This window comes from Lutra lutra, chromosome 8 (assembly GCF_902655055.1).
Source record: "Lutra lutra chromosome 8, mLutLut1.2, whole genome shotgun sequence".
In the NCBI taxonomy this organism is placed as follows: Eukaryota; Metazoa; Chordata; class Mammalia; order Carnivora; family Mustelidae; genus Lutra; species Lutra lutra.
Window position 1 is genome coordinate 17,676,350 of NC_062285.1, and position 15,976 is coordinate 17,692,325.

At 42.1% G+C, this 15,976-nt stretch overlaps 2 protein-coding genes across 4 annotated transcripts; both read right to left on the reverse strand.

The window, feature by feature from the left end:
* Positions 1-302: 302 nt before the first annotated feature.
* On the reverse strand, positions 303-10,745 carry BMI1 (BMI1 proto-oncogene, polycomb ring finger). Of its 2 annotated transcripts, none has more exons than XM_047741208.1 (10): positions 10,180-10,745; positions 5,266-5,396; positions 4,821-4,917; positions 4,159-4,214; positions 4,013-4,063; positions 3,736-3,844; positions 3,612-3,657; positions 3,099-3,197; positions 2,656-2,736; positions 303-2,565 (listed from the first exon to the last, which is right to left on the reverse strand). In XM_047741208.1, exons 2-10 carry the CDS (start codon positions 5,375-5,377, stop codon positions 2,236-2,238), a joined length of 981 nt encoding a protein of 326 aa, XP_047597164.1. In that variant the 5' UTR covers positions 5,378-5,396; positions 10,180-10,745; the 3' UTR covers positions 303-2,235. The 2 variants fall into 2 exon arrangements, with proteins under 2 accessions (XP_047597164.1, XP_047597165.1); XM_047741209.1 differs by lacking the exon at positions 10,180-10,745 and adding an exon at positions 9,681-9,863.
* A 926-nt stretch (positions 10,746-11,671) lies between these two features.
* On the reverse strand, positions 11,672-15,602 carry COMMD3 (COMM domain containing 3). Of its 2 annotated transcripts, none has more exons than XM_047741210.1 (8): positions 15,417-15,602; positions 13,985-14,096; positions 13,812-13,875; positions 13,688-13,722; positions 13,272-13,332; positions 13,123-13,179; positions 12,967-13,026; positions 11,672-12,036 (listed from the first exon to the last, which is right to left on the reverse strand). In XM_047741210.1, the coding sequence occupies exons 1-8, from the start codon at positions 15,553-15,555 to the stop codon at positions 11,977-11,979; spliced, it is 588 nt and encodes a 195-aa protein (XP_047597166.1). In that variant the 5' UTR covers positions 15,556-15,602; the 3' UTR covers positions 11,672-11,976. The 2 variants fall into 2 exon arrangements, with proteins under 2 accessions (XP_047597166.1, XP_047597167.1); XM_047741211.1 differs by having other exon boundaries at positions 12,008-12,844.
* Between the last annotated feature and the right edge of the window lie 374 nt (positions 15,603-15,976).

Sequence of the window (15,976 nt, forward strand, 5' to 3'; positions counted from 1 at the left end):
AGTCATAAATGTAAGATCTGATTTTTAATAAGCAATTTCAAAAATAAGTCCATCATTAAAAGGTTGAGATATTAAGTCTTTTAGTTCCATGTTGATCTCACAACTTGGTTTTGTGTAAGTCAAGTGACAGGTCCACTAGCATTTGAAGTTTTTAGTCTTTGAAAAATATCTTTTCATTCTTTATATACAGGATCATCCAAAGTAAAACTATCATTTGAAACTTCCATTAACTAACTTTTCCTTCTTAGATAACATCATGAAAAACTTTAGAAGCCTACAAAAATGAGTTAAATTCACCAAAATTGGCAAACATGGGTAACTTTTACTTCAAAGACTGTAGAGTAAATAAACAGATACATCTTTCAATTGGGCTATCAAGCAATTATACAACAAAGCATGGACTTCTTAGCAACATCACTATTTAAGACAGCAATGGATTCTCTTTAGTTTTACCTGTTGTAATCCACAGTAGGGTTTCCAAAACTTCTGCACATTGTGCTTTTCATATCAAATTTTTATTAAAGTCTTAGCTATTTTCTAAATGAATATCCTTTTTATTGGATTTTCCCAATTACAAATGAAATTTAATTTTACATCTATAATTAGAAACAACACTTACAATGGTACTGTACAAATTTAGGTCAAAATAAAAATATATGTATTTTGTGGTTTCATAAAACTTCATTTACTGTATCTTTAAAGAAAGCAGAAATAACAGCAATATATGTAAAAGTAATGATTTAATGACTATAAGCAAGACAAAGCAATAGAATTGTGCTTCTTTTGCAGACTGGGGACAATGAAATGTTTAGCTACAATTTTCCCATACAAACATGAAACGATATTCATATAGAATAAACACCCTCACAAATAACTGATGGGTGATGAACATATACCAAGTTCGACCAAAGCAAAACACAAACTGAAAACGGCTGTGGTTATTCATATTTTAAATTGAACATGTTCACTCTATTTAAAAATTAATACCTGGAGAAGCTAAGAATAAATTGCTTCTATTTCAAGATATTAGAGAGAGGGCATATGTCATTGTTTATAACTGTTAAAGCAACTCCTTAAATTTGAAGTAACTGCTAAACCACATGTTAAAATAATTTTAGATAAAATGCCTTCTTCCAGAAATTTGCTGGTTTACTTAAAAATCTGTTTTAGAATTACAGTGATAAATACGCATTTTAAAAACACATTCATTCCATCAAAGGCAATAGGAAATGAAGACACTGTTTCCAAAGTCTTTAGTTAAAAATTTTTCTTTACTGCAACAATTTTAAAAGTAAACATGTATTACTAGAGAAAATCAGTATTATGATTTGCCAGTTGCTTCCAATGGAATAGAATTTAGAATTAGAAATCCACATTAAAAATGTTCTATGCTGATAAGGCTTAAACATAGGGCATCTGCAAAGGTCGAACCAGTTGGGAGAATTTAACAACCATTTCTGAATGCATGAAACACAATATTTTCTTTATAGTATTTATAAATATATCATACAATACTGTTTCCTGTTATGTCATATACCAATATGGCATTGTACAACAAGCATAATGCCATCTGATTCTTACAAAAGCGAATCATTTAAACAAGTCAGTAAAATAAACGGTAGTACCCGCTTTTAGGCATACAGATTGTAAAACTGAAGTTTACTTTCCTTTGATCGGTTTTGTGTAACAACAGAGAAGTAAAAATCAAACAGGAATCAAAATGGCTAAATATGCAAGAAGTCGTTATTCACAGTGACATGGCTACATAGAATGCATTATTCTATGCATATTCTTTCCGTTTGTTGAATTTCAAGATAAAAAGCACTTGTTTTCTACAGGTTCACAAAACAGCATAATAACAAGAACAATCAAGGAGAATGTAAATGTAGGCGTTAGTTGAGATTAACAAACTATGGCCCAATGTTTATATCCACTGCAGAATTTTTCAAATCTGAACAATGGTTACAGAAACCATTTCACATCTTGCCTAACACACAGAAAAACATCTTGCCTGCCTTCTCAGAAACCAATTCTCTTTAGAGAAACAATCTTTTCCATTAACGTCCATATGAATATCACATCTAGTCCATCTTTTATAGCCAAATTTAATGTCACTACAAAAGAAAGCAAATTGGACGACAGTCACATGTATTAGCATCTCTAAAGCTGTAATGGCATGAAGATATCTATATAAATCGGGGATTTAAAATTTTTTTTCCTTAAGAGTCTTGGGTATCAACCAGATGAAGTTGCTGACGACCCATTTACTGACGATTTTCGAGGTCTATTGGCAAAGGAAGATTGGTGGTTACCGCTGGGGCTGCTGCTGGTTCCATTCATAGTGCTGGAGATGTGAGGGAACTGAGGATGAGGAGACTGAACAGGAGTGCTGGGGCTAGGCAGACAGGAAGAGGTGGAGGGGGCACCTCCTGCGGGGCTGTTGGCCTTGTCACTCCCAGAGTCACTTTCCAGTTCTCCAGCATTTGTCAGTCCATCTCTCTGGTGACTCATCTTCATTCTTTTACAAGTAGGTCGAACTCTGTATTTCAAAGGAAGCGGACCATTCTACAACGTGAAAAGGGGAAAAAAAAAGATCAGTCCTCTTTAAATACAGTTTTACCACAATAATCTTGGAGTATTAGTTATGCTACCTACCCTTCTCCAGGTATAAATGTAGGCAATATCCATTAGTGTATAGTAATCCTTTAAAGGTTCTTCCTCATACATGACATCAATCTATTGGAAAATAATATTTCAATTATTAAGTACCATGAAAAACAAAGATAAATAGAGACTTTTTCTGTCATCTAAATGCAATCCAAAAATGCTTTAACAAACATTCTCTTCAAACAGCTGGACAAAGAAAGAATCCCTCTTGACATTCAAATGAGGAAAAGTATTTCCTGAAATTACTAAGGAATTTGTTTTTACAGCATAAAACAAAATTCATACCAAACATTGTAAGAGACAATTCCAGTTAAGTTCTAAATCTAAAATAAAAAATCTGTTGCTTTTTGGGGGTTCAGAATCCAAAAAGGAAAAAGTCATTGAATTAAAAAAAATCTACATTAAATGCACAAAAACTATAAAGTAGATACCTGGAAAGTGTTAGGTATGTCCATTTTACTTCTGAGAAACTTTCTTAGGTGCATCACAGTCATTGCTGCCGGGCAACGTAAATATCTTTTATCATTCACCTAAGAATACATTTAGAAAAGTTATTTTTAAACATTTCTAACTTTCGGGTAAGAAAAAAATCTTAGTTTAAGTTGCCTCAATATGATACAAAGTATGAATACCAAAACTGAGATTGACTAAATTCTCAACTTGGGAGTTTACTACTTAAATACAAAATAAGGAGATTTCTAATATAATAAGAAAACTTTAAATACATCAAAACATTATTTATTTTATAAGCATAACAATCATATATAGAGCAAATTCTATCTAATTATTATCAGGTATATATCATTCTTAAACATCAAATACAATCATTTTTCTCCTGTTTGACAGCATCATCTAGCCTAAGAATATCCTAAAGGGCAACATACACCTTCATAAAATCTAGAATCCAATGTTTCCTCTGTATGTTTTTGCAACATGGGACATACCTCCTCCTTAGCTTTCTCCTTGTCTTTGTTTACTTTCCGATCCAATCTAAGAAACACAATTTTATTAGTGGAACAATGCATCTATGAACAGATTAGCATAAAACACATTTCCAACAGAATTTACCTGTTCTGGTCAAAGAATTCAATGGATAAGCTTATTATCTCATCATCAGTTATAATTCTCTTATCTTCATCTGCAACTTCTCCTCTATCTTCATTAGAGCCATTGGCAGCTATAAAGACATTTTGAAATTCCATTTTAAAATTAAACATTTAATTAAAATATTACATATGTAGGAAGATGGAAATGGTACTTTTAAGTTAAATTCAATTTTTATATATTATTGAGTAATAAATTCTCCCGCCAAATAAAAGGTCTTTTCCCTCTCTAAAGGGTTTACCATCTGCTGAAGGATGAGCTGCATAAAAATCCCTTCTTCTCTTCATTTCATCTAAAGAGGGGGGGGAAAAAAGACTTAAACATTTGTCACAGCAGGTAAATCTGATGAATACTTTGTAAAAATTCATTTTTAAGCACGCTACTCACTTTTGAAAAGCCCTGGAACTAATTTGTATACAATATCTTGGAGAGTTTTATCTGACCTGAAAAAGAATTAGAAAACTAACTTATTAATTTTAATTTCAAAAATTTTAAATGCTCATAAATTATTATAGATTCTTTTTCTTTGTAGTATAGTATTTTATGTGATTGTGAGAGTCTTCATCAGTAAGATAACAATTATAAGAATAAAAATTCTTCATATAGTAGTAACCTTTTAAATTAGTGGAAAAATACTTTTACATTCATTAAGAAATTCTTCACATTTCACTGAATCAAGAGAAGCATGCCTTTCAAATTACTAAATTAGCTAATATGAAAGAGAATAGAGAGAAGAAAATGGAAGCACTTTAAACACACTCATCCCTGCCTGTCATAAACTCAATAAAGCAATGCAGAAATGGAGAGCTAATTCAGGTTTAAAAAAATGTTTTAAAAAAACACTTAAAATCCACCTCGATAATACCGAACTTTGCTTAAAATTAGTCATCATTAAAATGGCAAGAAATGAAGAGCAACCTTCACAAAACACGCACATTAGGTGGAGATTCAATGGTAAATTTTGTGTGACAAAATAAAACAGGGTAACCTTCACTAAATTATGCAATTCCAATAACAATTAGAGACAATAATTTTAAAACTTTTCTTACCTTATATTCAGTAGTGGTCTGGTTTTGTGAACTTGGACATCACAGATAGGACAATATTTGCTGGTCTCCAAGTAACGCACAATACATGTTTTACAGACTAGAAGTAGAAAAACAAAAATTTTGTAAGTTTAGAAATTAGATGTTAAGCATTGAAATTAGTATCAAAAATGGAGAACTAGGGATAGCAAAATGCTAAATGTCAAAAGGTATTTCCAATGACCTAAACTAACTCAATTAACATTCTGAGAATATTTATACATTGCATAGTTACACGTTTAAAATATGCATTAACAGAAATTCACCAAACCCAAGAGTAGAAAATGACTCCATCACTTTTGTAACAACATTCTCAAAGATTGTGGGAATTGTTAACAGTTTTCAAACATCAAAAAGAAATAAGAAATATATATGACACACAAAAAAAGGTCTAGAACTTTGCACTTACAGGAATGTAGACATTCTATTATGGTCGTGGCATCAATGAAGTACCCTCCACAGAGCACACACATGAGGTGGGGATTTAGCTCCGTGATCTTGATTCTGGTTGTTCGATGCATTTCTGCTTGATAAAATGCCCTGTAAGACACAGAAATATTGGCCATAATCCACAGAAAGAGAAACGAGATTATCTCCCAATTTCTAGTAACCGAAGGCTCTGAAATGCTGAGAAGTTCATAAAACTCGTATAACACTGTACAGCTGGACTGTCCCAACGTTTTCTACAGAAGGAATTAACTAATGAGACCTCAATCAATTATAGTGAAATGACGAAAAAGGATTCAAGTAAAGTAACTTGTGGTCCCTCAGTTCATTCCAGGACGGAGAAGAAAAGGTCTGGGGTGGGGGCTGGGAGCTGAGAGTATTCGGGTCTCTTTCTTCCATTTGTCCTCTAGCCTAGCAGCCCCAAGGCTGCTGCAGACGCCACACAATCCCCGCAGATATTTACCAACCGCTAGGGCTTGTCCCAGGTCTCCAAATTTATTGTAAAACTTCCTTATGGATCTTCAATCGAAAATCCGGGAGATTGCCCTGGCTTCCCAGGGGTTCTTGTTGTTTTAGGCGGTTCCAAAAACCAGAACCTGGCACGTTTTCACGCGATACAAAGGGAAAACAAATTCTGCCCTATCTGCATCCCTGGCATTTCCGGAGCTGGGTGCTGGGGCCGCAGAAGCACCTCCAGCCGGCCTCGGGCTGGGGCCTGAGCGCGGGGACGCCCGGGGGCCGGGATGCGAGGGGCGGATCCGGCGGCGCCCCGGGCTCCGTCTCGCTCCGGATTCGGAACTCGGCCCTGTCGGGGTTTCCATAGCAACTTACACTTACACTTGGCATCCGGCCACCGCTGCAACTCCGCGCGAAGCCGGGCCGAGCCCGGAGCTTCGGCGGGCGTGCGGGTCGGCGGGGCGGAGGCGGCGGCGGGCGCGGGGGAGGGGCCGGCGCGGCGCGGGGGCGGGGCCGGCGCGGGGGTGGGGTGGGGTGCGGGCTGCGCGGCTCGGGGGTGGGGCAGCCCCACGAGGCCCGCGGCGCTGGGGAGCAGGATCCCGGCCGCGGCAACCGGGCGGGCAGACTGGGGGGCCCCCTGAGCGTGCGAGTGGTAAAGGAAAATGCAAACCGCACTCCCGGCCATTTCGGACACTCTTGGGGACCTCTTTCCTAGTCGACTCGGTGCGAAGAGCTTCTTTCAGATCTTGACTCGGTCTCTCCTGTTAGCAATCACTAGGTCAAAAATTTCACGAAGGGACCTTTTGAGAATTGCCAACTGTGCACTTAGCCCGAAACCATCAGAGCTCAGATTGCAGAGATGTTTATTGAACTGAACCTCTTTAAACTTTTCTTCTCTAATATGAAGTTCTCCTTCAGATTAGATGAGCGATACAAAGTTTTGCTAAAGCTAAAAAGTGAAATCTGTTTTACAAAAAGACAAGAAGGGGGCAAAGCCGTGTTTTATGTGAACTATGCTGGAGTCAAGACAAACTACTTTAATCGGTACGGGAGTGACAATAAATAAAGAACCATGTGATCAGTCTATTCCCAACGCTAAATCAACACCTTGTCAACCCAGAGCAACGATAGGAGAGAAAAACAAATGTCATTTTCTCAACCTAACCTCCATACAAATCCCCACACGATGGAATAATATCCCCAATAGATAGCATATATTATAGGAAAGTCACGGTGGGAGACTGTCAGCAACAATACACCAGCGGGCAATCAGGGAAGTCCATTATTTTGTGTAGTACTCTGGAAAAATATATTTCTCACCCCCCACTTCATTCATTTCAGAACCTAAAATAGGATCAAGCTTCTAGACCTGTTTGAAGTACATTCTTAAAACCGCTTTCAACAGAAATCTAGGAACCTGAGAAACTTGGGAGATGCAACTGAGGTTTTAATTCTTAGGGAATTTTAATGCAGAAGGAAATACCAATCAACATACCTCAATGGCTGAAACTAATGGCTTTAGAGTACTAAAAAAACGGTAAAAACCAATCAAAGTCTCTTTTATGAGGGTGACCATAGTGGCGACTGGCAACTTCAACCAGAAAACTTCACCTGTGATTCCTCAGTTATCTTTTGATTACTTTTTTAACAAGACTATTGTTCACATATTGTTAAAATAAATCTAAATGGGGCTGCAGAGAAGTTGTGGATGGAGCACTGTCCCTAAACAGTAGCAATATTTACATCCATTGTGGTTGACTAAAGACAAACCTTAATTCTTAAAAGAAAACTCTCCTTGTGAAACCACAGGTCCTTTCCTAGAAAGATAGCAAGGTGATACTTATATCTCCTTGTGAAAGCATCTCACACTAATGCTACCTACCGAACATGAAGTTTAGGAAGGGACTTCAATAAAAATAGTTGCCTTTATTTCTCCACTGTACAGAAAACACCGAACACAAGTACTAATACAAAGGTCAAACCTCAGTGGAGGGTAATCTACTGGTTGGCTTTTAACATTAAGGCACAGGTACCTGACTAAAACCTTTCAAATTCATCTTGTCTTAATTCATTCAACTACCTCAGTTCTGAGGAATCTGGCCACAGTCCTATTACCATCTATAATGCTAGTAAATACCACTTTGTTACTTACATAAAAATCAGTTCGTTATCTTTTTATACCACTTGAAAGTCCTGGCAATCTAAGGATGACTTCCAAGACGTTTGACATGCTTGGTGGATTTAAGAAACAATCCATTGCACCTTAGAAATGAAAGCCTTCCACGTTCCAACACAGAAAACTGCCAGGCAGGCAAGTAAAAATGCACCAAACATACCACAGTAAAAATACTCAATAGTTAAAATTTGCCACTGTAACATACTCAGTTGGGACTGTCAGTTTAGTTGAGAGGCCTAACACCAGTAGTGTCAAAATGAAGCAAAACAGAAGCAAGTTCTTATGTTAACAATCAGCTTGACTATTGCAATCTAAGAAATGCAAATGAACTCCATAACCCCGGTTGGGGTTCACAGCCCAGCAGAAGTATGGGTAAAGTTTGGACTAACTTGACTCTAAGAGAATTTTGCTTAGTTAGGTACTTAAAGCACAGCTCACAACTTGGTGGTAGAGTATTAATTAATTTATCAAGTACAATTAAATGCTCTTTTTTTTTTTACAAAAGCGTATGTGTGTATACATATGCCTACGTAGTGACTTTTATATGGCTTTAAAGATACTGTTACTAAGCATATAATTTGCACAGGTAGGTTATTTCAAACACCTTTGCACTCTGGGGCAAATGTACAGGAATGAACTCAAATATTAAAAAGTTTGTAAATTTGCTCAAAAATCAATCTCTACGGGATTCTGATCAGTCTACTTAAAATAATATTCAAATATTAACACAGTCACATAAGTTAGTATATACTGTCAACAGTTCGCATCTTTAACTTTCAAGTCTTTATTAAAGCTTGTAATGTGTTTTCAGAACTTGAGGGTTGCGCTTCCTATAAAACATACTTTGAACTACTCACAACATTCTAGGTACCACCAACCTACACTTGGATTTGGATAAACATGCCCAGAATTTTGCCTACTTTAAGAGAAGGGGTTAAATACATGCTTCTCTTTCAAATGTTGGACCGTGACCACTAAGCCCACTAAATCCTTTTATTGCAATTGAGAATGATCAAAGTCTCTCTACTTGTTTACTTCCAATCATTAACTGTAAATTTCTGGGAAAAAGATCATGCTATATCGCTGTCAAACCCAAAAGACTGTGTAAACATATGTAGTCAACTTTTTGGTCCTCCTTTTCCAAAGCATCTCTTTACCAACACGACCTTTAGCAAAACCTATAAAACGTAGTGGACTTAAGTCAAGGTTCTAAGTGCATCCCATAGTAGAGGTTGAGAGAAAAACTGCAGTCACCAAGGAGAAAAAAACAGAAAAAAAGAATGGGGGGGGGGGAGGAAACCTCTTGCAAGACTAACGTCCAGTCACCATCATCACTCCAAAAAAAGCTCCAAATTTGAAATGCCCACTTCCCAGTGCGCACGTCCCAAGTAATGTTTAGAGAACTTATCTAAGACTCCCAACAAATAACACCTTGAAAACTTTACCATTTTAAACACAAATGCAGGAGACCTTGGAAACAACTGGGAACCGCCATCTTACAAGCCATCCAATTTCACACAAGTGTCCCTCCAACTTAAGTTAATAACATTTTTGTTTGAGCTCTTTCCAGTTTAACATCCACCTTGGCAGGATCGCTACCCCCCACGTAACCCGTCCCTATAAAATGAGGGCATTCTCTGGATGTTTAAACCTCTGAAAAGCCCTTTCTTCGGGAGAAGAGGGAAGCCACTTGACCCGAGCAGCTCCCGATTTCAGGAACCCGTCCCCGTTTCATCAAAATCTACCTCTCAACAAAGGGCGCCGTGGCGGGGAGAGCCGCAGAGACTGGAAATAGAAGTGTTCTTCTCGGGGGCCATGTGCGTCGCGAGGGTGTAGAGGGGCGCTCGGGGGAGAAAGGAACTAAAACGTGGGGCCGCGCGCGGCGCGTCCGGGGCTGGAGCGGGCGGCGGCTGGAGCGGCGCCGAGCCCGGCTGGCGGCGGCGGCGGCGGCGGCGGCGGCGCGGCGCGGGCTGCGGGTCGGTCCCGGCGCCGCGGGAGTCGGCGGGCGGCGGCGGGCGCGCGCTCGCGGGCGCGGGCGGCGCGCGGGGCCGGGCGGCGCGCGGGACCGGCGGGCGGCGGCGGGCGGCGGCGCGGGGCTCGGCGCCCACGCTGTCAGCGCCCTCCCGGCCGGCGCGGGAGAGGCGCGGGGGGGGCCGCTCCCCATCCACCCGCGGCCGTCCCGAGCCCCGCGCGGCCCCCGCCGCCCCCCGGTCCCGTCCCGGAGGCGCCTCGCCTCCTACGTACCCGGAAAAAGCAGCCGGCGAGAGGCGATCGAAGCGGGCGGAAAAGACAATGAAAGTTAAAAGTCGTTCAGCAGAAAATGAATGTGAGCCAAGCGGCCATCTTGAAGCGAGCTGCAGACGCCGCTGTCAATGGGCAACGAGCGCAGCCGAGAGGAGCTGCGGCCGCCGCGCTCGGCTCATGCTGCCTCCCGAGCCCGGCCTCCTCCTCCTCCTCCTCCGCCTCGGCCTCCTCCTCCTCCGCGGCCTCCTCCTCCTCCTCCTCCTCGGCCTCCAACGCCTCCTCCTCCTGGGCCTCCTCCTCCTCCTCCTCCTCCTCCTCGGCCGCCGCCGCCTCCTCCCGCTCCGCACTCGGGGGAGGGAGCGCGCGGAGGGGGCGCGATCAGTATTATTCTGCGGGGCTGGGAGGTGTTTCTAATCCGGATCGGGGCTCCCTCGCCAACATCCCCATTGTCTCGCCCCGATCTCTGCCTTTAATACTATGATTATTATTTCATAGTTGCTGTGGGGGAAGGAGGGCGAGTGGGGGGCGCCGTGTGTGTGCGTGCGGAGAGGCGGGGGGAGGGGAGGAAGGATGAGGAGGGGGGAGGGGAGGGTGAAAAAAAATGCACCGCTGAAGGCAGAGTGGAAACTGACACCGGCTCCAAAATGGCTCAGAGTCCGCCCGCCCCCTCCCCCCGCCGCCCCCCCACCGGGTCACGTGCTCCCCTCATTCCTTAAGGGCGGCCTGGGAATTAGTGTCGGTGTAGTCGGGCCCGCGGCCGCCCCCTCCCCTTCTAGAAGCGCGACCCGGCCCCCTCCCCCTCGCTCTGCGCGGCGGCGCTGGCGCGGCTGCGGAGACATTTCTCCACAGCGCCACACGCGCCACCCTGCTCTCGGCGCGGGCATCGCTCCGGCCCCGCACACAGCTCAGCCCACCCCACCCCCCGTTATTTCTTTCTTTCCGCCGCCCGCCTCCGCCCGCGGCGCACACGTCCACTGGCTCTAGCGGAGGAGAGCGCCCGGCCACCGCCCCCGCTCGGCCCCGCCAGCCCAACGGGCTGCGGCCCAGACTCCGGCGCCGCGGCGCGGAACCTGCGCCCGAGTTGGGCTCGCGGAAACAACAGCGCCCGCCCCTGTCTTCCCGCGGCCGCGCCGGCCCCCTTCCCCGCCCGCCAGCGGCCGAGGCGGGGCGCGCGCGGGCAGTGGCTCGCTCCGGGCAGGGGCTCCGCGCGGGGGCTTCCCGAGCCGGGCCTCGGGAGTCCCGCAGTCGAGGGTCTGGCTGCGGGCGAGCTCCCGGCGCAGGTAACGGGACCGGCCGGCTCCCGCCGCGGGGCAACCAAGTCCGCTCCCCAAGTCCCGAAGCTGGGGTCTTCAACAAACCCCGGAGATCGCATCCTTTCCCACTGTGTTTAATCCAGAGAAAAGGCGATCGTTAAAGTTAACGCTAATCGTATGTATGTCTTCAAAGTAATAATTAACACACAAACTCAGATCCAAACAAACTCTCACCACTCTTTTTGTGGGAATAACTTATTTATTCAGAGTGTAATACTGTCAACTTCTTTTTGTAAGACTTGAAAAAGACCAAAATGGGATCAGTGTACAGTTTATACTAAAGGTATCTGAAATACTTAGGCAGAATTTTCCTCAACTCTTACAAGTATAAAAAGTGTCAAAATTGATGAACGACATAAATCCGAAAGAAAAAAAAAATTCTACTTAAGAGTAGGACATCCAGCTCGCACAGACGGTGGTTCGGCCGACGACAAGGCGTTCCTGGTCTTCCTCTAGACCCGGGCGAATAGTTAACTTCCCCAAGTTACAACTGAGTTGCTCTTTCCAGACTTTTCGAAGCATCTTTAAGTTTCCCCACTAAATCCTAAAAGAAGTTTATAATGCCACGTTTTTAGGACAAAACACAAGACAGAAGTATCCAAGATTGAGAAAGGTGCAAGAAAAAAGTCGGGGCACTTTCTAAACGAGTTTAACATTCACGAGGATTTTTAACCTTTGACAAACCACTATCGATCAAAAGATTTTCCTCTAAAATATCTCATCTTCAAGTGGGATACTTGCCCTCAGATTTGAAATATAATTTCCAACCGAATCCTCATAACAGGCAAGGTATGTCAAAACTAAATTTCTCAAGTTACCTACCAAAATCTATGCTGTATTCACACTTTCTGAAAGTTTAAAGTTTGATTAATGATTACATTAAAACAATTCCACAGGAGATGCCTTTTGAAAAATTCAAAATTCATCAAAATTTCAAGTAATGCTCTTCATTTTTTTAAGCGGTAAGAAATAAATTCGTTATCATTGTCCATTAGCCAATGTAGTTTTGAATTTTTCCAGTCTTATACTGGCAATACAAAGAGTTTTAGAATTTTATGTACTTCCTCCTTTATAAAAAGTGATTTAAAAATTATTGAAAATCCTGTTTGAAAGTTAATTCAATTTCCGAAAACAAAGAAGACATTTTCAAAGACATGTTCTCAATTTTGCTTTGTCTTATTGAAGCAAACTAACCACAAATAGAAGAAATTTACACTCAATACTACAATTCAGAAATTTATCTTAATCAGAGGGAACAGCAAATATAAAACCAATTCTTTATGAGTAACATCTTAATTTCAAAAGTGAAGCCTACTTTAAATACTGCTTTTGAAGACCTTTCCCATTAAATCCTTAACCAACCTTCATTATCTACTGACAGATGGTTAGATAATTTTTCTTTTGAACTTTCCATAAGCATAATTCTCAATTAAACATCTATAAACAGGCATATTCACAGGTCCTAATACTGTACCTGTAATTGTTCCATGTTGCAACTAAAACTAATCTCTGGGTGAGATCGGGAATCTGTGTTCTAGGGAAGAAAAAAAAAAAGGCTGTTTATGTAAATCAAGGACACTTAAAATTTCATTTCACATTTAAATTTTAGATAAGGCTTATATGTAAATACCTCTACATTTAAGGTCACCAAATATGCAGGTCTGTACATCTTATGAAGTTGATTGGTCTAAAACAACACAATACACAATTTCAGTCTTTAACTCTATTTTTTTTAAAGTTTCCTAAATTCCCCCTAGAGAACAGTTTATTAAACTTTACCTTTATCTGATATTCCAAACGCCAAGAAACATCAGTTATATGGGGGAGAGATCTGCCTATACTAAAAAATACAATGATAATTTTGTACATAGTATCTACATAAAAACTTCTATTTTCCCAAGAATGGTGTCTACCTCCCCCACCACACACATACACAATTTCAATTTACTCTGAATTTACAACATTGTTAAACTTTATTCTCAAGTTCTGAAGAGTAAAGAGCATTTAAAAAATTATCTCAATAAACTTTATCTTTAAAAACATTAGCTTAACTTCAATTGTTTCACTTGCCCTTTAGCCCCTTTTCTTTTGGTCAAGATCCCTGTCTTTTTGTCCTGTTTTGTTTCACACCAGCACTCTCCATTCATACCTGCAAGTGAAAAGTGGCTCAGCTTGACACCTTATACAGTACCTACCTTCCCAGTAGGCTTTCTAGGGAATTCTTATTATTCTGGAGGGGGGAAAGAAAAAAAGAAAACACATCTTTGCAAAGAGAAGAAAAATAGTAATTGTTAATTTAAAAAACTTTAAGTAAGTAACCTGATATTCCGTGCAAAACAGTTCTATTCGCTCTCTATCAAATTTACAGTCTTCTAGATAAGTGCTAAAGAGGAGGGAAAAAAAGCCAAAGTTTAGTGTCCATTTTAAAAACTGAAATTGAAATCTTAAAGGTACTACTTGAAAACAAATGGATATTTAAATAAATCCTGTACCTTAGAGTTGATTTGTCAGCTCTTTGCTTTCCTGCCTCCAGTATGTAAGTTGCAGCTGCTGTGTGACAATGTTTTAAAACCACAGGATCGATATGTTTCAAGTCTGGGTGATCTAAAATAAATTAATTGCTAGTGATGCCTGTGATAATAAATTCTTTATAGTCATGTTTCTAAAAATGGGTATTTTCATTTGGGCAAAAATCCCCTTTAACCAGAACACAAAAAGAATTCAACTATAAGGATTGGCAAATATAAGTGAATGAGATGAACAAGGTCAATGGAAAACAATAAAGAACACACATCAATAATTCTGCTGTTACCAGTCTCAATTATCTTCTTTTATTTTACCTTAATTTCTTACTGGTTTTTTTTTTTTAAACTGTAGCCCCAAAGGAAAAAAAATAACTACACAGTGATCATTACAATGCTGGGTGAAGTAAATTCAGAGGAAAATAAGATAAATATTTTACATGATGTAAATGTAAGAATGAATAAACCTTCCCTCTAAAGAATGGTTACTTTTAGGATAACTGGCTCCAAGAACAGTATTATATCAGGGGCGGGGCACGAGTTCAGAATATAAAATACAATTTTCAAAATATTTTCAGATTTTGACAGCTATCCTTTTTTTGAGATTAACCCAGGTGGTGGTTACTATTTTCGTTTAAAGAACTTCCACTTTCATACTTTTTGTACAAATGTTTAGATCATGAAACTACAGAAAAAAACAAAATTTGAATTGTTGCGATATTTATATTTAAGAAAATGATCTAAAAGCGATCTGTCTTAAAATATGCCTTCAATCCATACTGACACGGCACTCCGCAGTCACTGACCGGACCACTTCAAAGAGACTCATCTCCTGGTAATTGGTGCGGAACAGAACATTCTGCATCATATTTTAAGATTCTAGGCGTGGAACCTGTGCAAAACATATTTAACTAGCGTGTTGGAGTGATCACAGGAACTTGAGGTGTTCTCTAAGCTGCAGAATGTCAAGACTCTGTGACCTAGTAATTACTTTGGAAACAGACTCTTTAAAACCTTTGCCAGCCTAGCACTGAACGTTTGAATTGCAGGGAGGTATCCTGATGAAGTCCAAGTGTCAACCAGCCTTTGCCTCAGACCAGGCTGAAAACCTTAGATGTTTAGGCCACAAACAAGACTTGAACACGGGCTTTACAAAGGAACAAAGAGACTGGGAGGAGAAATCCGACCAGAAACGTGTAACAAGCTATGTGCAGGTGCCAACTGGGAACACAACAATGGTCAGAGTCCGCTCCGGGTTCACATCCCCACACTCCGTCCGGAGCGAAGGGCAAAGCCGGGAGACTTCCTCTTCCCGGGGTTTTCCCCCTCTCGCTCGGTCTCGCTCCTCTTCTCCGAGCGCCCCTCCACCCAGGCCGATCTAGCGCAGAGCCGAGCGGCTTACCTAACACGGCCTCGTCCGCCTGGGCGTCCAGCAGGCTCTGGAAAGCCGCCCGGAGGAGAAGCGTGAAGGCGTTGGAGTCGAAGGAGCCAGGATCCGCCAGCATCTGGAAGCCTTTCTGCACATACTCCGAAAGCTCCATTGTGAGCGCGCCGTGACCTTCGACACGCGCACCACGTGACACGCGCCGCGCGCTCAGCTGATGCGGCCGCGCGCGCACGCGGCTCGGGGCGGCGGCGCTGGCTGCGGGCCTCCCAGCCCGCGGCCTCCCCGCCTGCCTCCCGGCTCGCGCCTCGGCAGGCGCGCTCGGCCGCCCACCGGCCGTCGCCCGCCACCCCGGTAGTCCCCCGCGCCGCGGCTTCCGTCCAGCCCTTCCTTCTGCGTCAGCCGCGAGAGCTGCGGCGCCTCGGCAAGAAGGGCGGCCCCGGGCGCTTTGTGGACGCGCTCGGTGCTTTCTCTTCCACGCGCTGGTCACCTAGGTCTGTCACCAGCTCCTGCGGGGCTCCGCTGGAGCGTTCCTTGAAAGACCCCCTCGGAGGGGGGTGGAGGAAGGTGTCGGGATC

Bases quoted from the DNA above. Each gene is read 5' to 3' on its own strand.
- BMI1 (XM_047741208.1), bottom strand. From the start codon at position 5,377: ATGCATCGAACAACCAGAATCAAGATCACGGAGCTAAATCCCCACCTC. The intron at 3,658-3,735 runs GTAAATTCTGTT...TGTGTTTCTTAG, and splicing joins GAATTCTTTGACCAGAACAG to ATTGGATCGGAAAGTAAACA. The intron at 3,198-3,611 runs GTATGTCCCATG...ATGTATTCTTAG, and splicing joins AGGAGAAAGCTAAGGAGGAG to GTGAATGATAAAAGATATTT.
- COMMD3 (XM_047741210.1), bottom strand. From the start codon at position 15,555: ATGGAGCTTTCGGAGTATGTGCAGAAAGGCTTCCAGATGCTGGCGGAT. The intron at 13,876-13,984 runs GTACAGGATTTA...CCTCCTCTTTAG, and splicing joins GCTGACAAATCAACTCTAAG to CACTTATCTAGAAGACTGTA. The intron at 12,037-12,966 runs GTACAGTATTAG...AACTTCTTTTAG, and splicing joins GCAACATGGAACAATTACAG to GATTTAGTGGGGAAACTTAA.